Source organism: Gymnoscopelus microlampas, assembly GCF_963454915.1.
Source record: "Gymnoscopelus microlampas genome assembly, chromosome: 5".
NCBI lineage: Eukaryota > Metazoa > Chordata > Actinopteri > Myctophiformes > Myctophidae > Gymnoscopelus > Gymnoscopelus microlampas.
In genome coordinates this window covers 22,346,045-22,372,539 of record NC_139942.1, presented here as the reverse complement: position 1 = coordinate 22,372,539, position 26,495 = coordinate 22,346,045, and the positions used below count along the sequence as shown (strand labels likewise).

At 42.4% G+C, this 26,495-nt stretch overlaps 2 protein-coding genes across 4 annotated transcripts in view; one reads left to right on the top strand and one right to left on the bottom strand.

Moving 5' to 3' along the window:
• Positions 1-825, top strand: part of ak5 (adenylate kinase 5) — a 70,602-nt gene extending 69,777 nt beyond the window's left edge. Inside the window, exon 14 of the mRNA XM_084058668.1 lies at positions 1-825. This exon is cut by the window's left edge and continues 323 nt beyond it. The gene's annotated coding sequence lies outside the window, so the exon portion shown is untranslated.
• Positions 826-1,844: 1,019 nt separating this feature from the next.
• Positions 1,845-26,117, bottom strand: zzz3 (zinc finger, ZZ-type containing 3). 3 transcript variants are annotated; one of them, XM_084058592.1, is made up of 12 exons: positions 26,049-26,117; positions 19,033-20,797; positions 13,148-13,286; positions 12,699-12,846; positions 12,444-12,556; positions 10,541-10,612; positions 9,206-9,307; positions 8,441-8,536; positions 8,121-8,270; positions 6,676-6,810; positions 3,821-3,921; positions 1,845-3,630 (listed from the first exon to the last, which is right to left on the bottom strand). In XM_084058592.1, exons 2-12 carry the CDS (start codon positions 20,733-20,735, stop codon positions 3,486-3,488), a joined length of 2,904 nt encoding a protein of 967 aa, XP_083914718.1. In that variant the 5' UTR covers positions 20,736-20,797; positions 26,049-26,117; the 3' UTR covers positions 1,845-3,485. The 3 variants fall into 3 exon arrangements, with proteins under 3 accessions (XP_083914718.1, XP_083914719.1, XP_083914717.1); XM_084058593.1 differs by having other exon boundaries at positions 26,008-26,097; XM_084058591.1 differs by having other exon boundaries at positions 26,062-26,083.
• Between the last annotated feature and the right edge of the window lie 378 nt (positions 26,118-26,495).

Sequence of the window (26,495 nt, the reverse complement as noted above, 5' to 3'; positions counted from 1 at the left end):
GTTCAAGGTCTTAAAAAAAACACTACCAGCGGTTGGTACCAGTATTTGTACTTGTACTTGTGACACTGATCAAGCATCCGGCTGTCATAATAAAGGCTTCGTCCACCTGTGTTGTCTCTATTAGGTCTGTTTCTTTCTGTAAACACTAAACGGTATACCGTCGCTGTCGGGCAGAAACCTTGTATCTCCATATTTCAACTGTTTTCTTTCTTCTATTAATCCCCTACTTTGTCATTCTACAGTGTCACACAAAAGTTGCAAAAGTAGCAGATCTACAAGCTCTCGATGCATCGCGATGAGATGCGTTGTGAGCTCAACATTTTTCTTTCAAGATAAAGTGGTTTAGTGTGTCTGTTGGACATATGAAGTTTCCACCTGACAGCAATGATATGCTTCCAAGCTGCCTGTGCAAGGTAGATAAATGTATACAGATAAGAAACAGCACTGCCTGCTGTGACTGAGGGCATGTTTCTTGTCGAACACTCAAAGTGCTCTGCCAGCCCACATGGACAGGAGGTTCCTGCCATGCTAAGTGAAATGTCAAACAGCATGTGCTCAAGAAAAAAAGGCAAAGATTTATGCACGTGTTCATGCTCTCATGTACAGTATGCTTTAGTGTATATTGTAGCATGCAGATTACAATCAAGCTTTTTGCCTTTTGTGTATTTAATTGACAAGCATTAAGAGTTAAGAGTATTGCATTTACACTCACAAACACACACGTATAGATTATTATTCTCATATGGGACAATCTCACATCAAAGTGCTTGTTGGGAATTCAATATTTAACATTCAATAAAAGACAATTAAATTGTTAAAAGGGTGTATTTTTTTTATGTGTACATTGTTGATCTGCACATTGCAACTAATTTATGGCAGTGGTTCTCACATGGGGTCCAGGGACCCTGTCAGGGGTCCTTGTGGGGGTTCCCAGCTAAATTTCAGAATTTCAAAATCAGTCCAATTACTTTAACCATACATACATACATCGGCTACTTGAAAATAGCCGATCTACTGTACAAGCTCACAATGCTTCATGATGCAACGCCTTGTGAGCTTGTAGATCGTCTATTTTCTAAAACAATCTTGATAAAATGTGAGACATTTGGAATGTTTTTAAACATTTTAACAACAAATCTTGTATGGGGGGGGGTCCCTGGCACAAAATATTTTCGAATGGGGGTCCGCAGCTAAATACATATTTAGGGAACATGAAAAAGTTTGAGAACCACTGCTTTATAGGATCAAAGCTGATGTGGTGGCTCCACCTGGTGGTTGATAAGCCACAACGACGGCACTTCTGGACCGGGGGCCTATTTCACAAAAGCAGAATTAGGGGTTAAGCCTGGATTTAACACCTATCCACTGCAGTAGCTCTGACTGCAGATACAATATTCTTGTGGTTTAACAGCTCTTGAAATAATAACTTTGTTGATTTCACCTTTTGAAAAATGAAGATCCGGTATGCTTAAGAGACCGAATCACCTTATTGTAAGAAATGATAGTAGCTTTACCAATCATAACCAGATAGACTTATTTCATTATGCAATGCAAGTCAATGGGGAGCATATTTTGCATATATTTTTGATCTACGGAAAAACTTGAGCAGATCTTGCCAGTATTTGTTAATAGCACAACCCAAAATGTAATTTTAATTGTGGGATGCATTTTTGGAGAGTGGCATCCACCTTCAAATTGTCCACTACACTATGATTCTGTACATTCTCGATGATCTCTAGAGGCAATGCATATTGGTAGGTAGTATCCATCTACCTATAATTGTCGGTAGTATCCATCTACAGTACCTATCCATCCATCCATGGAAGAATGAAACAGAACTAGTACAGGGTGTAGAAACTCTTTTCACATACTTTTATTTCCACAGTTCTCCTCTAGCAGTTTTTTTTTTCTTTTTACATTATTTTTTTTACATAAGAACATACTGTTATACACAGATATCGTAGCAGGGCAAAGGGGGTGAGGGAAGGAGACGAAACGAAAACCATACAAAATGGTGTCTACTCAAGCACAACAAAATTCTATGTGTATAAAATTGCGTGGGTTGTTCCACTGTGTGGAGGTAACGACCACTACCTCAATTAATTCTTATTTATTATTTTTTAAATAGATTAATAAAAATACAATCTTTTTATGGACTTTTGACCTGGACTGCGAAAATTAAAAATGGATCTAGAGCCATGGTGATCGGGTCAGTTTTTCTGATGTAGGTTCATGATACCACGCAGCAAGGGGGTTTGAGAAGAAGCTGTGGCCAAAAGGTGGTGTTCTCCTGACAGAAAACCAAACGAAAGAAATGGCATACAGCACCTAGCTCTGGCTACTTTTCACCATATAATTCTATACTCCACATGATCAACAACAGCACACATTGAAAAAAAGAAGAACAGGACAAACAAAAAAAACAGGCATCTCTACATTTCCCCAAAACACCCACGAGTCGTCCTTCAACGTCTGCTTTCCGTGCTGTAGTGCTTCACTAAAAGGGTTTAGTGGAGAGAGAGAGAGAGAGAGAAACAAAATAAAGGAAAACAAACAAAGATGACAGTGTGTTGTTTGTGTGTGTGAGTGAAAGGTGGTTAGTAGTAGTGAGGGGGTAGAGAGCAGCGTTGCGTGACTGGTAGGCAGGTCCATGTACTTGACATGATGCATGGTCCGTCTACACAAACAGGGTCTTTAGAATGTCATAATGTATCGGCAAAGCTCCTGTGATTGGCGACAAACCTGGTAAGAGGAATCAGAGACGCTCGTTTCTGCGCAAAGTTCCGTTGCCCGACACACTCACCCAATCATTTCATAACAGCCTCGGCTCTCACTGAGGAAGTTTGATTCATAAATACTTGGTTCTACTGACAACTAGCTAAGACATTTTTCACTCTCGCAAAACACAGAGACCACTTACGCACACAGTAACCATCCATGTGTATCTCAGTTGATTAGTTGAGGTCCACTATGACACTGGGCAACCACGTGTTACCATTAGGTGGCGCTATGCCAGACTGACCGTTAACTCTCCAGTTTCAAAGCAGCACAGGGAGGTATCGGAGGGCAACGGAAGTGGGGTTGGGTCGGGGAGTCGCCCTCCTAGAGTCACAGAGCCTGGGAATGTCGGTGTGCCTTCTGTTTATTACCGTATTGTTGTTTTTTTAAATAGTGTAGCGTTTTTAAAGAGATCCATTGATTAACCTGGCCAAGAAGGACTGGGCCTCAATGTGAGGAACCAACATGGCCGCCCATGTTCAAGTCGAGGTGGCCAGCGGCCAGTAGCCCCCCGCCACAAACAGCACTGTGGTCTGCTCTGAGGGGGCCACCCCTGGTTGTCTGCTCGACTGCCTGCCTGTTGGCCTTCCTGCCTGGCAGTGGGGTTAAGCAGGTTAACTTGGACTTGGAGTATGGAGCCATGCACAGAGTGGCCTGTGGGATTATGTGGAGAGAACAGCCTGGAGCGAGGGGTGCAGGGGCCCCTGTCATCTGTTGGCAGGGAAGTAGTTGGGGTCCAAATAGTTGTAGCCTGTGCTCTGAGGCAAGCAGTAGTCCCTGTCCAGGAAGGTGTCTGACTGATAAACTGGCTCCAAATGGTGGTTCAGCTTATGGGTCTCGGTCTTGAACAAGCTGTCAGGGTAATAAAAAGGAAAATATGGATACCTAATAGTGATACACATGACATTCTGTATGGTTGTCATTATCATTCAACACCTAATTAACACAACCACTCTCTCTGTTCTGATGTTACATTTGAATTCCAGGATTGGGTAGCTACAACACATGAACCGAGTACTTGTTACTTGAGAAGGGTTCTTACCAGTCAGAACAGTTCGAGCAGAAGTCAACCGAGTTATCCTGGGGACAGTCTTGACAGTGCCACCTCACCCCCTGAATGGGCTCCATGCCACACATGTCACACTACAACAACAATAGCAATAATTAATTTCATTAGTTGGCCGTTGGTTATCCAGAAAGTTAGTGACTCTAATTATATTTTTCATGTAATCATTTCGTAGGCTTAAAGTTAGACTTATGTTACTGTATGTGCTGACAATATTACATAATGCTTTTCCTCAAAGAAATGCACACAGACACACACACATGCTACTCAAGGGGCAGCCTTGACAAGGCTGTATTGTAGGGAGTGAAGATGTCATGTCCTATGGCTGGCGACGTGTTGACTTGACGCAAACTCAGATTCACAAACGTCTCTAATAATACACAATGACAACAAGATGCATTTGTTTCTGTGGTGAATCAGAGAATAGAGCTGCTTTAATTAGAATGTCCGTGGTCAAAGAATACAAAAAACACATTATATAAAGCATCCAGCCACCCACTCAACACACACACACCATAGCCCTGCAGAAATTAGCATCAACTCTCTGACAGACAGAAAGTGTCAGATGCTTGCGTCAAGAAACGCACCCATTGTTTTCAACGGCTGTAGACAAACTGGAGGCATCAAGTGGGTGTGTAAAACCTGCTGATGCGCCTTTCAGAGCTTGGTTCTATTTTTGAGCATCAACACAATGTATATAGCAACCCGGCACTGACTAATTCAAACTTGCATAAGCAGTGTGTAAGTATGTGTATATGTCTGTTTTTGCTTAGTTTTTGTTCCCCACATAATGCGAATCAATTAGTTTAGTCTCTCTAGGAGTTAGAATAAAAGGGACATACCAAATTATTATTATACCAAAAGAAACTAAACGATTATACCAAACTAAAAACATTTTAAACTAGCCTGGGAATCATTTTGAAGATGCGGGTTCCGGTCGTGCGTTCCGGCCGCCTGATGACGTAAAGTTATTTCCGCCCCAGACCGGATCAGAAACCCGAAATGGTATTGATCCCAGGCCGAGTCAGAGTGACGTGGTCCACAGGCCGGTCGGTCCTCCCAATTTTAATATAGGACACGTAAATGAAAAGGTAATTCATAACTTTTTGTATAGTTGAATATATATATATATATCAGGGGTCGCGCTAGGATTTTAATCTGCCGGTCCCAATGTCCGGAAGGATTCAAATTTACCGGACATCTGACAAAAATAACGGTCATAATTATTTTTATGCATTAATGACAAGCAGGTGCGTAAATACAGCCTAACACTTAGGCCTACAGCATTATATTTTGGATTGAGCTATTTGAACATGAACCATCATAATATACACATTTTATATAGCAGGGTCATCTTACAAAAATACATGAATTACCTACATTACCATTTGCGCATGCTGCGTGCGTAATGGTTTCTCAATAATCAATTGCGTTTGTATGCATTTTCTAATCAAAGGGCACTGCACAAAATTGGGCATTTCAGATGAATCCTTCATAATGTGGCTCAGCTGACCTGTTAGGGCAATAAATTATAGACCACTACTCACTCACAGGAGGAGGTTATACTGTATAGTTAGACAGTGGATATCGTCCGTGCGTCTAGTTGGGACAGCCGTGGGAAAGTTGATGAGTTGTGAGAATCTTGTCGTCTCCTCATAGAGCTATTCAGTTCAAAGTGGTAACGCTTTAACGTGTCCACCTCATAGAGTTAAAAATAGGTCCACGATTATGATTAACGTCATCTCGATGCCATAGTTGCAGTAGCCTATAGCTGTTGTGAAGAGTATGTACGCATCTGTGTTAGATTTCATCTTCAACCTGCACTGTTGTTTAAACTGTAGGGCAACTTGCCAACTTTACTCACAAGTGGCCTTGTATTAGCCTAGTATCTGTGATATATTCTAACTCGTAATGATACAACTTGTGTGTAACTGGCTGTTAAATACACAACTTTATATAATGTAACTTGTAACCGGACCGCGGTGTCTCTGTCTGTCTGCCGAGACCGCAGTCTGTACGCAGCAGCAACAACTAGCTCTCTTTTTCCTGTTGTAGGCTACCTTCACAATAAAGTGTCTCCCATTTACCGCCCAATGCAGTACATTTTACACTGGTTATTAGTAACAGGAAATAGCTGTAACTTAACAGCGTGTGACAAACTATTTTCGTTCTACGTCTCTCTCTCTCTCCCAGAAACACACGCACGCTGTTAAGAGAGAGAGAGCGAGAGCGCGAGAGAGAGAGAGAGAGAGAGAGAGAGAGAGAGAGAGAGAGAGAGAGCTTGCAAAGCAGAGGATTTGAAATGTGCCTAATTTTGCGGTGATAATTAATGAACAGCCGTGTCATTATCAACCGGTCAGGATGTCCGGAAAGATTTATTTTTTCCGGTCTTTGTCATAAAAAAACGGTCAAAACCGGCAATTATCGGACTAACGCGACCTCTGATATATATATATATATATATATATATATATATATATATAGTTGAATACATATATATATATATATATATATATGTATTCAACTAGTATAGTATATATATTTGGACTTGTCTGATGGCACACGGTTTGGAAACCACTGCTTTATGAATATTAATATATTGCATCGCCACAGATGTGCCATTTAAAAAAATATATATATAGTTTTTTTTAAGTGAAATGGTTACGTCTGTCTTTGGGTTCTGTAAAATATTAGATCAATGAAAAGTATTAAGAGCTAGTGACTAAATAATAAATACAATAAATACATAGAGACCCATTGGAACGTAACAGTTTTGGACACCCGACAGTGACGACATGCAGTGTGTATGCAAGGTTCCAAGAAGACTGCACCTTGAAGCCCAAATGCTGCACCATACTGCTCTCTTCCTGGATCTCCTGGAGCTTCTGCTTCTTTAGTCGCTTCAACTCCAGCAGCTCTTTGTACTCTGGCAAGTGTCTCAGCTCCACAGGCACAGCTTCCTCGTCCTGGATGCGCGCGCACGAGGGAGAGAAGACCAGAGGGATCAGTGCATACCCTTGTAAACACATTCACACATTGTTTAACCCATTAAGACCGGGAACGCATCTGTGTGTCATTTTTAGATTTCTTTGGCTATTAAAAAATAGCAGATCTACAAGCTCGTAACGTGGCACTCGGTGCCGCGCTATGAGTTTGTATATCTGCTATTTTTGAATAGCCAAGGACATCTTATAATTACACAGATGGGTTCCCGGTCTTAATGGGTTAACAGTCTATGTATGCCTGGGGATCCATTTTAATATGGCTAATCTCCAGTTGTTCTATCCTTTTTAGAGCCTAAGTAACCGGTATCGACCGGTGACAAGCCAATGAAACAAGTCTGCAGTATTAAATCTGGGCTATTTCTACTGCAACACTGTGTGTCAGACTTGAGCCATTAAAAGTCAGGGTGCTGTGTGGAGTGATGATGCTGACATTTGGCTGAGCAGCCAACCCGTTTGTCCACTGCCATCCCATCTGCCATCCAGTGAACATTCTCTAGGCCAATCCCGGCAACACATTCTGTGACTATGTTCTTGTACCTGTGGCGGCATAAGTACATAGCCAACACACTACTGCTTGTGGCAGGTCTATGTTCACCACAGGACACTGCAACCCAGGCTTTTGTTAAAGGTTACTGGCATCAGAGGAAATGCCAGCGCGCGCGCTTGGGTAATGCATAGGATTCTTCTGGCTACTATCAGGAGTTTAACTTTCAAATTTAAACATGATATGGGCCTCCATTGACGGAGATCTCCGTCATTTCAAATCCACCCGTTCACCGCCATTTACGGAGATCTCCGTCATTTCAACTACACACACACACACACACACACACACACACACATATATAATGTCATGTACATAAACAACATCACACCCTGTGTGAAGGTAGCGGCGCCTTTGATACATTTTGTCATCGATATGTGTTTATAATGTGTTTATACTAGCCATGTATAGCCAAGCTTGACCAATCACTTTGTTGACGGGTCTGACCAATCAGAACGTTGACGGTGAACACGGACAAAGTCAGGTATAGAGCAGGATCCGCTCTATACCTAAAGGTATAGAGCAGGATCCGCTCTATACCTAAAGGTATAGAGCGGCTAGCGCCGCTAAAATTAAGAGTTATCTATACCTCCAGATGACAACAGTGCTCATGTAATAATGTTTAACCTTTATGGTATTGAACTGCATGTGTACCGTTTTTAGAACAAATGGTATTTTCTGGCTTTGTTTCTGCAGAGTGGCTAGACTGGCTACGCTGAGGACTCACCGAGTCGTCAGCAGAGGGGTCCTGAACGCTGCTGTAGTAGGCAGCACGCTCTTCCTCCTCGTCCATGTAGACCGGGGGCTCGTAGGACGTCAGGAAGGTTGACGGTCGGTATAGGTGCTTGTTGAGGTGGTGCTGCCGCTTATTGGAGGCCTGGAGAAAGACGGACACCATCTATAAACTGTAGGCATGCCATGTGCGTATAGCTTCCATCCACACGTGACGTTATTTTTTTTTTAAACAATAACCGGACAAGCACAAAATCATAACTATTTAGTTTCAATTAGATAAATTAGTGGATTGTGTGAATGAGTAATTGTTACCTTTTTAGTGTACATGCACAGATTGGGAGTCCTTCCGGGTACAGGGATCCCAGCTTTTGTCAGTTTGATGAAGTACTTTTGAACCCTACTGGCAACCTGGAATGTTTAAAGATGCAAGTGTTAAAATGTTTCTCAAAAGAGGAACTAACCTCCCTCAGGCTTTGTTTAGATATAGAATTCTGGATACATGCAAGGCACAGTTGAGCGAACACACTGCTACCAGGATATCTTTTTTTGTTAGCATTGTGAAGTTGTTAATTCTTACACATTTGTATTATGTAGACACTGACAGTGGAGCCAGTCAACCAAATAGATGGGATATATAGTTGAACAATCCCACAAGTTTGTCAAGTACACAATTCTGTGAATTTCTTTCTTCAGTAGTCACAAACTTGTCAGAGAGACAAGTAATTATAAGCGTAATTATAATGATAATGAATTTACATGTGGATGAAAGAGAAAGTGTGTTCAATTTGAAGATGGGTAGCTGCTTCAGATGTGCAACCAGTCCGAATCATTCCCTGCCACTTAAAACTAAAAGATATTTGGCTTCTTCAGCAACATCCAACTGATTTCAGTAAAGCAGGTTATTTATATGACAGTTGGCTACCATAAGGTCTGTCTTAACAAACTAGTTATTAAATGCTTTGACTCATGGCCAACCTAAACAATAATGATAAAGAACGAAAAGCGGGATGTATTGGAATCTACCCATCGACTTATCCCCCTTCCTCTATGTGCATCTATAGCCAGTCGGGTTATCACCTGTTTTGCTGTCCTATTGCCTAGCTCATCAGCAACCTTCTGCCATCTTCTGGACTCCACCTCCTCAGGAGGAAACTTCAGGAGGAGTTGTTCCAGCTTTTTCTGTACAAACACACAAAGCCCCACATGAAAACTGTAACTACACAGATAACCTCAAACCATTTCTATCCGTCCACACCGTACTGAAATGTTCCTCTGCACTGTATGTAAGATCAGACTATCCTTGAACTGTATTTGTGTTTCTGTTTATGCTATCAAATCAATACATTTCTGCACCGCAGTACCGAAAAATAATTCCTTTACTTTTAATGTGACAGACCAGAGAGCATCTCCACCCAAAGGATGCGCTTTTTTAACAGTTGTTATTTTCTCCAGCCACTGTGCGACTAGTAGCCGAAGACATTAAGGACGTTAGCCAATATTACACATCACATATCACTCATATATACAAAAAAACTACGGATTAAATGAATGACAGATGAACTGAATCATGACTAGATGAATTGTGCTATGACTGCACTGGCTTTAGTTAGGATATGAAGTGCTTATTTATTTGTCTTGTCTTTTTAAAGAGTATTGTAGGATACATGTAGTATTGTAGGATGTATGTTCTGTCATGTTTGTACTTTTTGTCTTTTTAAATGCTGGCCCTGGGAGCTGCGCTCCAAGAGTTCCTATTAGTGATGCGCGGGTCGGGTTTTTTCATGACCCGCCCCGCCCCGCGACGGAACCCAACCCGCCTCAGCCCGCCCCGCGAACCCATATATAAATCTATGGCTCAACCCGCCCCGCGACCCGAGATTTTTTTTTTATTCTGTAAAATCATGGTTAGAAAATAATCCCCAAGTGTATTCAAACTGTTTTATTGTTATAATTCTCATTCTTATTAGGAATAAAGACAAAACAAGAGCATGTGATTTTTTTTTTTTTTTGCGTGTGAGAGCGGCTGACCCGCTCTCCCGCAGCCCGCATAATTGCCTCCGAAATTCTGACTTGACCCACCCGCGCCGCGGGTTGACCCGCGGGTCCCGCGGGTTACGGGTCAACCCGCGCATCACTAGTTCCTATGCATTTGTGCAAATTGCAAATAAAGTCTCTTATCTAATAGGCTTGTGAGAATTACTGCAAATTGGTTAAGAGGTTATTCTGATTTACATGACACAATAGGTCCCTCTGCCTGTCATTAATCGAACAACGAAAAACACAACTGAAAAGCTTTTTTTCAGTACATTTTTGACATACAACAGGCTGTTAGCATTTCGATCAAATGTATTATTTATTTAACTGCATTTTGATAGAATACAGTTGTACCCTCTACCAGCTTGGTGTTCATACCTGTTCCTCCACAGTCCACAGCTGGTTGAATGTGTCAGGCTTGTTAGTGTGACACAGTCTCCCTCTGATCATCTGGCAAGACACACAAGACATGTCAAATCAATGACAAGATGAAACAGAAACAGGGACTCCTCTGTCTGAGGACGTCTCTGTACTGTGCTTGCAACGACTGGCACATTGAGGCTGTCAGTTTGCCCAAGAATGCACTTCAACCCTACAGACTTTGTTGACAGAGGTCCCCCAGAGGTCTATACTTGGTGCCCTCCTTTTTCCCTCTACACAAAATGTTTCATAGAGAATAGCCGTGCGAGCTTGAAGATCTGCTATTTTTGCACAATGTTCACCTCTTCGCCTAAAATAGCAGAACTACAAGTTCACAAGACATTGCAGCTAGACACATTGTGAGCTTGATAGATCTTCTGTTTTTGCCGAATGTTGCCTATTATGACATGCCCAGAATAGGGATTCTAGGGTTCATGTGGTTAATCTCTTACTAAAGGCATAGTGTCCATTCAGTGAAAGAAGACAACACTACATAACTACAAATACGGCTAAGAAAAGAGTGTGACTAAGAAGAGCAGAGTGGGAGGTGGGTGGATTGGTTCACGTTTCCATAGATACCAGCTTATACTCACATGCCCGCATGCTTAATTACTACTGGCAGGAGTGACACAAAGTAAAACATTTTTGGGAAATAAATCTCTATATATACACACTATACTTATACAGTACATCTTTTTTAGCATAGACATTTCAAAATGCATGAGGCGCAGTGTTTAACTCTAAAAATATTACAGGTGACAAACAACTCACTAGCCATTAGGGATGGGTATTGGCAAGAACCTCACGATACGATACGTATCACGATACTTGGTTCACGATCCAATATATCACAATATCTTGCGATACGATACATATTGCAATATCTTGCGATACGATACATATTGCGATATATATATATATATATATATATATATATATACATACACACTACATATTGAGTAGCTGCAGATCAGTGATAGGTTTTTTGATACTGTACTAAAGCCAGGTTAAACAATTTGTGTCAGATGCCACTGCTGTCTTCAACAGACCGTGATTTGTTAGCCTATGTGTTGTAGCACAGTGTTTGTGAGATGTTCTTTGTGGACAGAGGAAATATTTCAAAATATTGACTCCTGACTTCATGGTCAATGCAAAATCCCCAGTCCAGGGTCCCCACACATTTTTAGCAATGAATTTCCAAAACTTTTCCAGAATATTTAGCCCAATTTCCAGGCCTATATAACAATCATTCAGCGCAATAATGTGTCTCTTACTCCTATGTACAATGCCCAAAGATAGGCAGTGTAGCAAAATAAAAAAATAAAAAACAATAAAAAGTGTTTGGGGGTGGGGCACAGCCGCGAAACCTTGCTCAAATAGAGCCTGCGAGCGAAAATAGGAGGGGTGGACGACGTCGTTGCACGGTTCGTTGTCGCTTGCGGTAGGTCAGGACGGTCTCATTCAAAAACATGTATTTTAATGAGATTTCATCGCCCGCTCGCGTCGCGTCACGTCGCATCGCTGGCAGTGCGGATGGGGTGTTACACAGCCTGTTCGGCGAAAAACTACTTATGTTACATATTTCGTGTAATGTTATACATGTTTACGAAAAGGTTTTGTATTAAAAAAAATCAATAGCCAAAAACAATGCATAGCCAAATATTTTTCCAGGACCCTTGATAAATTCCAGGACCTTTGATGAAGTTTGATCAATTCCAAACCTTTTCCAGTACTGGATTATTTCTTTTTTAATTTCAAAATATTTCCAGGAATTTCATGACCGTGGGGACCCTGCCAGTCCCACTATGACAGATATTCTCTGTAGGACTGCAGATTCTCTGTGTGGGGAACTGAGGGGTACCTGTGATTGCGTGCCATTCTCTGGACCGTCACTAGTGGGCAGAGAAGAGTACATGGTGGAGGACTCGCCTTCCTTCTTGGGCTCCAAAGGGCTTTTTGGTCGATCAGGCAACCCTAATGGGAGAACATAAGAACATTAGTAGTAGTAATGATGGGAGTAGCAGCAATAGTGGTATAAAAGGATATGTTCCACAATGTAGTATGAAGTAAAACAAAAAAAGAAGAAAAACATGAGATAACTTGTGTTTATACATGCCCTTGTCGAAGATGAGCTTTAGCCGTCTAGTTTTGCGTTTCTTGTCACAGAACTCTCTCTCAAATTCTCCCAGTCCAGAGGTGTATTGGTCCCATGCAATGTCAGGAAGCTGGACGACTCGCTGGGGGCATGGCAAACCCAGGTTCGCCTGAGGATTAACACGGGCAAATTTCATTTAACAGTTGATCTTAGGACCCAAGTTGCCCAAGGAGCGAAAGAAGGTGACAATCAGTCACTGCCTAAGGCCAGAAACACCAAAGACAGATCCAAAGTGAACCCAGAGCCATTAAGGACAAAGAGATAGGCGTGAAACACCAACAGACAGATCAGAAGCAAACACAGGGCCATTAATGACAAGGAGATAAGAGTGAAACACCAAAAGACAGATCAGAAGCTAACCCAGAGCCATTAAGAACAAGCAGATAAGAGTGAATGTAGATTATAGTTACCTGTTTCTGTAGCTGCTCCACAAAATTTATGGGTTCAACGAGAGCCTGTCTCTGTTGCCGCGCCAGGGTCTCCAAGTCCAGGATGGCCTGCGTGCGTTGAGCCTCCAGCACTCCGATGGTCTGCAATAGCCTCTGGTAACTGGTACACACACACACGCACGCGCACACACACACACACACACACACACACACACACACACACACACACACACACACACACACACACACACACACACACACACACACACACACACACACACACACACACACACACACACACACACACACACACACACACACACACACACACACACACACACACACACACACACACACACACACAAACACACACACACACACACACACACACACACACGGTAGCAGGATTAGCCCAGAGCTAGTAGAATGAATTATTTAGGCTGACACTTGCCCGTGCAGCAACACATTAAACCTTTAGGCCCTATGACCATGCATGATTGAATCATGGAAGAGAGGATTTAAATAAGGGTAAAAAGTGTTAAGTGTTTTAATCTGTCCTGCAGATTTTCTGTGGAGAACACATATGGGGTATTTATTATGCCATGAGAAAATACCACCAGATCCACTGGTAGTTCATTTTAAATGTGGCATAATGAGCGTGTCATTTCTACCACCCACATTGGAAGGTTTTGTAGCTTCCTTGCCAACCTTCCTTTTCTATCCAGACCAACACCAAAATAACTCACTGGTAATATAGCGGCATAAGCCGGTACATTTTACCATTGTGGCTGCAGAATAGAAGTCCAACTTTTTCGAAACATAGCAACAATCTGAGTCTGATCTATGAGTCTGCATGTGTAGTCCATTTCAATGCCACTATTAATAACCTTCACACGACATTAGGCATTGTGGTGCTTCAGCTGCAAGACTTCAGCACTGGAGAAATCTGACCTTTTCACTTACATCCCCAGGGGACAAAGGGAGGAACTGCAAACGGAGCTATGAATGATGTGTGGTGTTGCAGTGCCAAGCAACAGTCGAGTAATCAAACGGGTATGTAACAGCATTCTGTACATGATGAGCATTAACTAATGCAGGTGCACAGCGTAGCAGTGCAGATTAATCTCCCTTAGTAGGACATTAATGAAAATCAATTCACAAGACAAGGTTCATTCAGTGGCTGCCAGTTCTTTTTTTTACAAAACTGCCATGCAATGAAGCAAAACAATTCAGATGAATCATATTTGTTGAAAGGAACAGCCTTCAATATATTTAACTAGGATTTAGAATTCATGTTTATTTATATTGTATGTGAAGTCCTAGACCTTGGACTGTGCATCAGTACAGTATACTGTGATGTGAAACACCAATGCCTTAATATTTATTGTATTCTTAAGTCATTCTGAATCTGATGACGCATCAACTTTGCAACAAAGAGAAACTGAACCTGTCCTAGTTTCCCTTATAAATTAATGATTTGTATAATAAACTGTACTGAGGACACGAGGAGGCCATGACTATGCTGCTGGGTGACTTGGCAGCCCACCAAGAGTCCAGGCAACAGGCCTGATTTTCCATTGTCACTTAATTGTCCAAGGAGCTTGCGCTATTGCGCCAAAGGTCCAACATCAGTGCCAAACGAAAAACTAAGCAGGAAGAATAAAGGTGCGGAGCTGAAGCTGATTCATAATAGATTATTGAAAGATTAAACCGGTTTCTCCGGTCCTGGGGACCAAGAGATTTCATTCTAGCCACCAAATCAGGGTCCAATTCTGACATGAGACATAAGGGGAAAGCAATTTCAAGGGAAATTCCACTCTGGCTCCCTTGCATTTGTTAAAAGGTTGCTTACCTACAGGGTAAAATGAGCTCACAGCCAGTTCTCAACATAGTTATGTCTCGATTTGGCAATGAATTTAATGTTGCTTTGCAGATAAATTACCCACAAACGCAACAGATGTAATTTGGGTCCACAGAACAGGATTGAAAATCCCTGCTTTAAAAATCAGTCTGGGCTCTACTAGAGCAGTTGGTTAGGGTGGGCATAAACCATTAAAAGAAAATGTGAATTGCCCATTAACAGAGCCATATGAATCATTTTTTCAATATCATCTATCCTTGTTGAATTGCAGAATATTTCCTACTGTTATGAGAGTTACTGGTCAAATAAGACAAACAAACAGTCTAACCCTCAATCAAGTCAGTGATTGATTGTGCACAACTTAAAGTACCCAGCTAAAACCCGATCACTCAAAACTCTTCTCACTCAGCATAACCAGATCTTGGCATGGTAGAAAAACTTGATCACATGACACGCCAATATCATAGTAGCTCACAGCAGTCAATGAAATCCTATTCTAAAGTCACTCTCCAAATCGCAACAATTCATCATTAATTGGATGACAAAAGGATACTTGACTAAGGATGTTTGAAAGACCTGGAAAGCCCCCTTCCCCCCTCGTCCGGGCACGATCACACATACGCTTTACACACCTCACAGCCAACCCCAAACAGACACTTCAGATGATGCAATTTCACGTTATTTTGCAGGTTTTTCTAGTGTGTAGTTCGTTTGACTACATAGGAGGGGTTGGTTCACTGAAGAAAGAAAGAAAACTACAATCGTCAACCACGGCACTTCTTTCCTATTGATTGATGTCTGGTCAAATTTTACCAAACATCAAACACTTCAAAGCGATCAACGAGCCACAACGGGACGCTCCACCCCTTTGCCCCATAGGACGGAAGTGAACGGGGAAGCTGACACTTCTGACGCGTATGAAGCACACGTGGGACAGTGCCCTTACAGACGGCAGAGTCTGATTCAACACAACATGGGACCACCTGTCAACTAGCATTCAGCGTACACAATGCTACCAACATGCCCTGACACTAGGATATCTAGTAGGGACAGGATTTATCTATTAAGACACATTCCTTGTGATGTGACCGCAGAACAGAAAACACTAGCAGAGTATTCTTAGCATTCAATAACCACCACTACATGCAGCCTGATTGAGCACAACATGGTACAACCCATCTGCTAGTATAAGCATACATACGTACAGATTTCTATTTGACTAGGGCTGCTATATTGATGTTCAAAAGGTGATTATAAAATTGATAGTACCAGTCCTCGTCTCCTCGATTATGATTGGCTGAGCCACGTCAGAAGCCATTGTAAAATGCACTATTAACACACAACCATAACCGCATGTATGAGTATTACTGCACTGCACCAAACAATTAGTTTCTTGCCGTCCAATTTCTTTGTGAATTGTGATTTACAAAAACTGCTTCCAATAATATTTAACATCAATGTAAACCGTGGCCTCTTTTGGCATATTGCCTTATATTTATGCCCATTGTAGTTAAGGGACACTTTACTGATTTTGAAGCAAAAATATGAGTTTGACTTTATTGTGGACATTTCCGCATCTTGTGGTATTGTGGTAAGACAGAATACATAGGGTATTATTTGCCACATCATTTCCTCATACAGAAACAATGGGATTTCATTTCACAATTGGCAAAGTGTCCCTTCAGTAAATAACAATCATTGTTAATATTAATAATAAACAAATACCATTATGTAAAAGCTCTATGATTACCAATTATTACAATATATAATTATTCAAGTTTAATTTTGTAGCCCTATGCATCAAGCACAAACTGTCATAACAAAACTATTCATCTATCCCAATGCCAATAATTCTATTTCCATGAAAACATTAGCTCGGCTTACTCCCAAGTGAAGGAATCAGCACAGCCGTTTTAACATTCAATCTCCAAGGTTACAGGAAAACCTAAATTTGGCATTTCATTTCACACAAATAGCAATAGATTGGAAGGCGGAAATTAGCGGCTTGACTGCAAACAACATCTTATTATCAGAAGGACAAAGTGGCAACAATTTGTATGTAGTCAGATAATCCTTAGTACCAGGGACACACAAACATTCTGCTTAGAATGGCAGATTATATCCCAATTGTATCAGTGAATGCGATAATTGCCAATACGATATGCCAATATCATTCAGCTATCAGACCCATTATGCTGAATATTGTAGCCATGAAAACAAACTTTGCTTTGTGTATACCACAATAAGAATAATTGCTTTAGGCTCATTAGACTTATTGAACTGACTTATACTTAATTTATACTCTGTCATACATTGACAGAGTATAAGAGTACAGAGTGGTGTTGAAAGTCAAAAACAGCCAATCTACAAGCTCACAACTTGTCGCATATGATAAAGTGCAGTATAAGCAAGCTTTAGAATGCATGCATCATGCCAGTTTTAACCCATTTCCAGTCTGCATGCCCTTCCCATCCTTACCCCAACCACACCAAAACCATGCCTTTACCGTTCTACCTGTGCCCAACCTTAACAAGTTACCTAAATGTAACCAAAAGTATGTTCCCTTCAGACCATGAATCCATTAATCCACGAGTCTCGACAAACATTTGATCCTTTTTATCTTATCTTAATGGGCTGTGAGCTATATCCATTTTGATTAGCACCAAGATGGCCCTCAGAACAGACGCCATGCATTTCTTTTATATTTTTTGAAATATGTTAACTTTTAATTGTATAATTTTAAGTTAATTAGTTGGTCGGATCAGGCTAAAACCTTGCCCAAATATGTTGTCATACATCACAGATACGATATAGATGACGGACGTCATAGACTGGCCACATTATGAAGCCACGTTGTTATTAGACCCCGTATTGTTATGAATATCTAAAAGTCCAAACACCTTTAGCATACAGAGCACTTAACCTGGAAAAAAAGAACTGAACTCTTGATACTTGATTAAAAAAGGGGGGAATCCGCTAAGAACCACTTCACTTTCTATGTTAAACTTAAATGGGAAAAGGAGGCAGGCATAACCCTAACAGAGGTTATATGTATCAGATATCAACACAATAATGGGTTCTGAGCTTGAATGTACTTTTACCAATATTTACCTGAGTAACATACCAACCAAATTTAGCACCTCGGATAAGTACTTTCTCAAAATGCTATTGGTAGCCAGCAAGAAGGCTATAACGAGGAAATGGCAGGACAAAAACACACCAACGAGGGGGGAGTGGATAGCCATTGTACAGAACATATACGAAATGGAGAAACTCACATACTCTGTATGGATACATTCTATAAATACTGGTTAAAATAGATATTATATATGAAAATGGATATTCTGTGAAGGATGTAGGTGTTTGAATATCTGTATGTAGATATGTGTGGAGGTACATTGCTTGAATTACATTTTATATTATATACATTTTTGTATCTTTTATTTCTTGTATTTTATTTCTCTATGTATATATTTTTATTTATTTTTTATTATATTTTATTTATTTTCTGCAAATATTTGGAAACCAGTTCACCATGCTGTTAGAATTAGGAGTGAATCATTGGAATATCAACTGGCAAACTACCATGGACTTTACCATCAAGGAGAAACAAACTGAGATCTTTCTAAAAAAGGACTGAAGTTGCTTTAGATTAGGATCCCTGCCTCTGGACTGAATAGCCCACAACATAATGTGTTAAATATACTTGAAATGTACTAATTTAATGTAATGTGATACCCAAAATGACCTGCCTGTTCTAAAAACGAAAAAGAATAAAAAGAAAGTTTGGGGGAAAAAAAGGGTGGGGGGGATGCTTACAACAATACAATTTGTGGAGAACATAAACAGCACCTCACAAAAGTATCCCAAAACAGCACCTCCTGTATTTTTCAAAGGCAAAGACTGTAATGAAATGGTCATAGAATAAATGTATCACCCCGTGGTCAAAGGGAAAGAGCAACAGAATCTCAGCAGGAGGGTGGGGGTGGGGGGGGGGGGGGGGGGGGGGGGGGGGGGGGGGGGGGGCTGTGGGGCTTCGACGTACTCTTTGTTATGTTTGAGAGCCAGGTGGTCTGACTCAAAGTAATACACGTCTGGTTCCTCCTCCTCCTCTTCCTCCGTGACCTGGCTGCATGCTGCTTCTTTACTGCTCCCTGCCTCCATGACCTCCACAGGCCCACTGTCCTCACCAGCTGCTGGGTCCCCGGGTCCCACCGAGGCCTGCCCCTCACTGGAGGGCCCCGCGCAGTCCATGGGGTCGGGCTCTTCCAGTTTGGGGTACGAGGCCTCCAGTTCCACCTCCGCCTCTCCCACCACCACTGTGGCTACTTCCTCCTCCGCCGCCACCACCACCTCCCCCTCTTCCCTCAGAGGCCCGTTGTCTCTGGGAGGTGAGGTGGGTTTCGGGGAGGGGGTTTTCCCACTGCAGGCGGCCCTCCTGGGTGAAGTCCGCAGGGTGTATCTGTGTTCGTGGGGCTCTGTGAAAGAAGGGGGTGTGCTGGATGCTGAGGGGTTGCATCCTGGCTCGCTAGGGGAGTGGGTTGCTTCTAGCGGGGGTGTTGTTTCTCCTGAGTTGCTGTTGTTGATTGGGATATTGTTTATGTTGTTAGCAGAGGTGGTGGAGGGGGAGGGGGGGTAGGAGGTAGGCTCAGTGGGTTCCTGCACTGGCGTAAGAGGCTGGCCATTTGTTCCACCATCCCTCTCCTCCTCCCCCTCCTCCTCCTCCGTCACCTGCTCCTCGTGGGCCAGGCACAGGGACCCACCAACAACGTCCACCACCTCCACCGCCTCCACCTCCTGCTCCTTGGCCACCATAAGCTCAGGGAGAGGCTCCTGGAGAGCAGCCTCAAGTGTGGCACCAGCAGGCGATGCTGGCGACTCCCCTGAGCCGCTGACCTCCGTCTGCCCAGGGACAGAGTTTCTACAAGGCACGATGGGCTCAGGGGATGAGGACGCCCCCACCTGGCTACCATTGAGCAATGAAGGGCTATTGGTGGCAGGAGCGGGATTAACACAAGGCTCTCCGGTGGGCGCACATAGCTGTAGTTCCTCTGCTGTCATTTCTCGGAGTCCATTAGAGGCCTTGTGAGGGTTCGGGGGATCAGCGGCCTTGTCACACTTTATATGACATTCCTCTGTCATACCCTCCACTGCCAGCCTGGCCTCACCTTCCTCTTTACAGAGGATCGGTGAAGCAGGGGTGGAGTTAGCAGAGTTCTGGTCAGCCGAATCCTCCTTGTCGTTATCCTCTGTGGGCTCTGGCACAGACACAGGGCTCTCTGACTTCGCAGGCTGCTGCGGGTCCTCCTCGGGTCCCTGAGACTCTCCAGAGCGGGAGCACCGCTTGGCCCTTTTGAGCTGAGGAGAGGCATCCCGTGTCACCTTCCCCTTCTCACAGTTTTCAGACTTCTCTGGGCCACTGTCCTTTTCCGAGCAGGACACACCTCGCTTCCTGGAACTGGCCCATTGCTCCCCCTCAGGCGGAGGTGCCTTACAGTCAGCTACCTTCCCCTGCGATGAGGCCTGCTGCTGTGCGTCCTGCTTTGAGTCGTGCTTGGCGTCTTGCTTGGCGTCCTGTTTTCCGTCCTGCTTCTTCTTAGGCGAGCGGGCCCTGGGCAGCGGAGACACAGAGGTCTCCTCTGGCTGGGCAATGCTGCGGTTCCTGAGGGTTCGACCACAAAAGTTCTCGTCCAATCCATTGATCCCCACTGATGACCGTGTGACGCGCGAGGAACGGGACGCGGCCATACTACGGCGGGTGCCTACAGTCTCATCCTGGTGCTCTCTCCTCTGCTGCAGAATGTGGGAACCTGGAAACGAAAGAGACATACAGGTCATTGGGCCTTACAATGATTAAATACCGGTCCAATTCCCACTGGAGCCTCCTACACTAAAAATGTATGCAGTGAAGCCGTTTTGTGTAAAAGTGTCGACCAAATGTTGCAATGCAAATTTTAAAAACGACTTTGGTCATTTGAAGACTATTGATTACAAACATCTTTGTAACTAAGCAGCAATAACTGTCCACTGGCAAAATAAAAGGTTTCAGCACATGTCTGTACAAAGAAAACAAATTCAAAGGTATGTGAAGTTCCACTAAATAACAGATGATTTCATGGGACAAATACAGGCAATGCTTTGATGGATCCTATATGCTGGTTCTAATCATAAAATCTTTTTGGACTTTTCAAATTTTGACAGAGCTTCGAGGTTGACATGCAATTAGTACATCAATGAAAGGTGGTTACTTAATCAAAATGAACAGAAACACCCTGAAAATACCTTGTCATGTGTTGTGTGGTGACATTTACATGAGAAAGATGAGATGTTCATTAATAGCTTAAATCAATATAAGAAATAACTAAATAAATCTGGTCTTGGGTTTTCACAAATGTTCTGCAACTACCTCACAACCAAAGACAATAAGCTGTGTGTGGTCAAACAGAATGGACAACAAAAGTATGTTACTGTTATAACTATATGTTAAGCATTGGTTATTACTGGTTAATAATAAAACAAAACAAACTAGAAAAAGTGCTCCTCGGAGCACAGGTCTCCGCCAGGTCAGGTAGGTTATTGTGGCCTCCTGGTGGCGCTATAATAGGCCAATGTGAATAGGGTGCCATTTCTTCTAAGGCCTATCGCGCCAATCGGACACTGCATTCATGATTTGAGGCATTTTGCTCCAAAAATGTGTTTTGCTAAATATGACCTGCTGGTGGCGCTATAACAGGCCAATGTGAAAAGGGTGGCATTTCTTCCTTGGCCTAGTGGGAACATGCGTGCAAAATTTCACTGAAATTGCATGCTGGGTTCAGGATTTGAGGCATTTTGTTGAAAGCGAACCAATCCTGCAAACTTTGGAAGCCAATCTTAGGCAATCAGGATGGAATATGGGAAATTGGACAGATCCGTGTTGATCACATGACTATAGAGATACTGCGTACCGATGTGTGTGATGTTTGGACAAAATCTGTAGGAGAAGTATCAAAAAATGTGTTTTGTACAAATCTGCCTCCTGGTGGCGCTATAACAGGCCAATCTGAATTAACAGGCCAGAGGTTCTGAATAGGCATCCAGGGAGTGTGTGTGCACAGTTTCGCAGGGACCGGGCCAACGGTGCCGGAGATTAGCTGTACACAGACAGAATGACGCACGGACACACGGAAGGACGGACGGACAGGGTGCAAAACATACTATCTCGCCATGCCTTTCGGTCTGGCGGAGACAAAAAACAGCTGGCCTCTCTGTTTATTGGTTCATGAACCTGCATCTACAGTGAAATAAGTAAATGCACAAAAATTCTCACCACACACAAACAACTGTCAGCCTGCTTATCACTGTTTAACAGTTGGGCCAATGGGCCTCCAGGTGGTATCCAAATTATCAGAATGTAGACTGTAATGCTATTAGAAAAAGAATCTGGACTTGCAGGGCCTACATTCTTGAACCAGCATGTATACTCAGGATTGTCATGATTTAGTCTAACTTCCTGACTTGTTCTCAAGAAAAGCAAAGCTTGCTTAACTGCTCAGATTTATTATGTTCATTTAAAAAACGTATAAATGTGACAAGATTGGACAACAAAACCAATACTTATCAAACATTAAGACTGATAATTATCTCACTGCTGTCCTTCCACAACACTATAAGACATGCTAACCAATTCTAAAGGACAGATGCTATGCCAATTAGCATAGTGGACTAGTGCCCTTTTACATTCATCCGCAACCTAATCAGTGGGCCTATATCTGTCACAAGCTATTTAAAACCTCTCTGGAGCAATTCCTCCATTTTCCTGACATTGTAAAACTACAGCTGGATAAAAGTATGAGCCTTGGCTGGCTGGCCAGCAGCGAGTACATTTAACATCCCTGTTGTGACCTACGGTAATAGTCACCTGGAACAAGTGCTACCACATGCATCTCATTCACACCCCTATAAAAATTCAAGCTGAGAAAGCAAATGTGATTTGACCATGCATAAAATATGAGAGAAAGAAAAACAGAATGAGTAGACAGGGGCGGGTTATTCAGAGTGAGCGCTCATCCTCAACATGTCAAAAATAATTAGGCCTGCTCTTCAGTACTTGCATGAGAATGGTCATCATGGTAACAGTTTAGCCAAGAAAAGTAATGAAAAATAACTCCTTGTGAAATATAAGTAAAAGGTGGTGGGATGGTTTCACACAACAGGATTTGTAAAGAGACAGATTAACCTCATGTCTTTACCATAACAACTGTCATAGGTTTACCAGCTGGAGTGTGTGCTTCATTATATTTCAAAATAGCAGCTTGTATGCCAGCCTGTCTGCTAGAGATATGCCAATTATTTATCCAAGGCTGAATAAAAGTTCCTTGCCACAAGACAATGGATGCAAATAAATAGCCACATTTTTTTAGATGATCATTGGCTGCCCCGAATAAATCAACATTGTATTTGTACATACAAATTAACCCAGACACTAAAACACAAACACCTTGTATAACATTTACTAGTTTGAACGACTTGGATCCCACTGTGGTAGCAAAAGAAATGTCATGCAAGGAGGGATTGTTATGCGGAGTAGAGGAGGCAATAACTGTAACCACATTGTTAAGCTTTAAAGCCCAAATAAGCAACCAATCATTGCATGAGTGAATACACCCTGCTAGGTGGAGCTGCGTTTTCCAATCAAGCAACTTCCCTTTCTCAAACGCGCATGTTTAGTAGTGAACTTGTGTTGACACGTGTTGGGCACACTATCTCATGAAGCATGTTTGAGCCAAAACACCAGCCGTTTGTTCCATCCAACTTCCAACGATGTTCGCGTGAGAAAAACAACGTGTGCCCCAATATTTAGGACGTCTGGGTTAAGCGCAACAACATCCACACCCAGTGGTTTGCGTTGCTACATATGAAAGCAAAGTTAAGTCGAATAATTCGTAGTCTAAAGGGACAAGTGGCCTCTTGCACTGGCAGTGTGCTAAATGTTTAAATAGTGGAGATCTTTCACTTCCACGACTGAAATACGTCTCTGTGGGGGGTGGATGTAGTTAAAACACATTGAATTTGGGCCTAATGGCAAGACCAGATCCCCGAATTGTGTTAAAAAACACCGGTGATTAAGCAGCTGGTCCAGAGCCCAGCGACCACAAAGTTATAAACAAACTATACTTTGCAGTCTGGCAAATAAATACATGACGCAATGTTTTTAATTCAAGACACGTTACGCTGTAGCAGGTGTTGTAAACTATAGGGTCACTGGAAGAGATGCATACACAAGAGCAACATGCCCTAAGCTAACTGTTAGCACGATCACAACTAGTGTTGCCCGATTGTGCCTCAGAAATAAGCAACCAGGTCTATGAAAACAAGCTCAAAAGAAGCCACATGAGCACTTTGAACCTATTTACATCTAAGAAAATTCTTGGGGGAAAATAATTTTAAAGACATTTTAAAAACGCAGATCTTGTATGGGGGTCCCTGACCCTGGCACAAAATATCTTCCGATATGTGGCCAAGTGCATATTCATTTTGGAGTCCTTGACATGAAAAAGTTTAAGAAACACTGGTTTAACAACATTAGGAGGAAGCAAGCCCAAAATAAGCAACGAAACTTTACAAACTAGCCCAAAAAAAAAAAAAAACATTCAATATTTACAAGCGACAGAAAAACAAGCCCAAAGTGGCATATAATAAGCGGACATGGCAACGCTGATCACAACCAACTTCAGGACGAGCATTACTTGACCTAAGCTAACGTGCTGCTAGTTAGCGGGCTAACTTTAGCAAAAACTAGCTAACTGGACTGAATGGCTGAAAGACACACAGTTGACGTTCACGCTGTTGCATGAGAGGCCCTTTTTGAAATATTATCAATATGTTCAATTCCCATTTCTAACGACACACATCATTTAGTGCCACAGCTGTTACAAGGACCTAGTTTTGTTTCAGTTTCACCCATACATTACTGGCTAGCCAAGTTGATTAGCATAGCTGCTGGCGTAGGCTACATTACTTGTTATAAATAAAGGCTCAACACTTCGTCGCGCGAACGACCAGAATGACGCGTTTTTCCAAAGAAATGACGCACTTCCAGCTGGTAAAAGTGTAGAAGCTTTGTCGCGTCGACACTTTTTCCAGTTGAAAATACGATATTTGTGTCAAATGACACGATAGCCACCAACAAAGTAACGTTATACGTTCAATTAAGCATTCACGTCATTTAAGTAGACAATTATGGTGTGCTAGGTATAGCTGCATAAATACTATTCTACGTTTCAGTAGCGTTACTGATAAAAACCAAAGCAAAATTTACATGGATAACGACAAATGTTATTACTCGCAGGTGTGTTTGGTGTGGCTAACGTCTATGCACCACAAGTTAGCATAGTTAGCATCCAGGCAGTGTTGCCATATTATGAGAGAAATAGGCAGCCAGGTCTAGGGAAAACAAGCCCAAAAGAAGCAACTTAGGCCACATGAGCACTTTAAACCTATATGCATCGGCTATTTGAAAATAGCCGGTCTACAAGCTCACAACGCGTCGCATAGATCTATTTAAAAACAATCTTGCAATAAAATGTGGAATATGTTTCGAAACATTCTAACAACACAAATGCTCCCTGTGGCACATAACGTAAGAATATTTGAGAAGTATTTGTTTATATACTTTTTTAGGGGGGAAGCAAGCCTAAATAAACAAGTACACTTTCGAAACAAGCCCAAACAAACCGCAACTAGCAATATTTACAAGCAACTTCACTGAAAAAGAAGCCCAAAGCCGCTTATAATAAGCCGACATGGCAACATTGCATCCAGGGCGCACGGCACAACGGAGACAGTTAGCTAGTTAGCCGCTACGGCTAACCGCAGAAGGCTAATGCTAACCTAGCCGATTGTTCCGCGCACAACTTTGCCGACGGATTTGCGTGGCCGTTAATAATAATGGCGACTGCACACCTTTCCGCTACACAAAATAACGTGACGTTTTAATCATTGGCTATATTATATACACAGTTAACCTTAATGTTCTTACTTCAAATTTGTGCTTTTGAAGCTGGAGAATAACACACATACCTCACTTCCGTACATTTGCTGCACATTCGGCAGCAGCCATGTTTTCAACCCCAGTCAACTAGTCGGGTGTGTGCGTGTGTGTGTGTGTGTGTGTGTGTACACGATATACACCCGCGCTCATCAAAACGCAACACTATACTGTAGTCTGTACATATTGGTCTCTGGCCAAGGGTGTATTATTGTGTCAGAGACCTGTCGAGGTCATCCAATTTAGGCCATTGTTAGTTTATATTCACTTTATAAACTTGGTGGTATCCGATTAAATTGAGCTTTCATGTCTGAACACCCCCCCCCCCCCCATATAATCTTGCACCCACATACAGTAGCACTACATACTGCGTACAGTAGGTCAGTGGATTCCAGGGACTCTCTGGGTTCCTTTAGTGGGGTCTAAATTGACCATTATAAGTCTGACAGTATACAAATGGGACCAAATGGCCATTTGGT

Excerpts from the sequence above, each read along its gene's own strand:
- zzz3 (XM_084058591.1), bottom strand. Across the intron at positions 12,847-13,147 it reads TGGAGCAGCTACAGAAACAG|GCGAACCTGGGTTTGCCATG; the intron begins GTAACTATAATC and ends GTTAATCCTCAG. Across the intron at positions 9,308-10,540 it reads TGTGGACTGTGGAGGAACAG|AAAAAGCTGGAACAACTCCT; the intron begins GTATGAACACCA and ends GTGTTTGTACAG.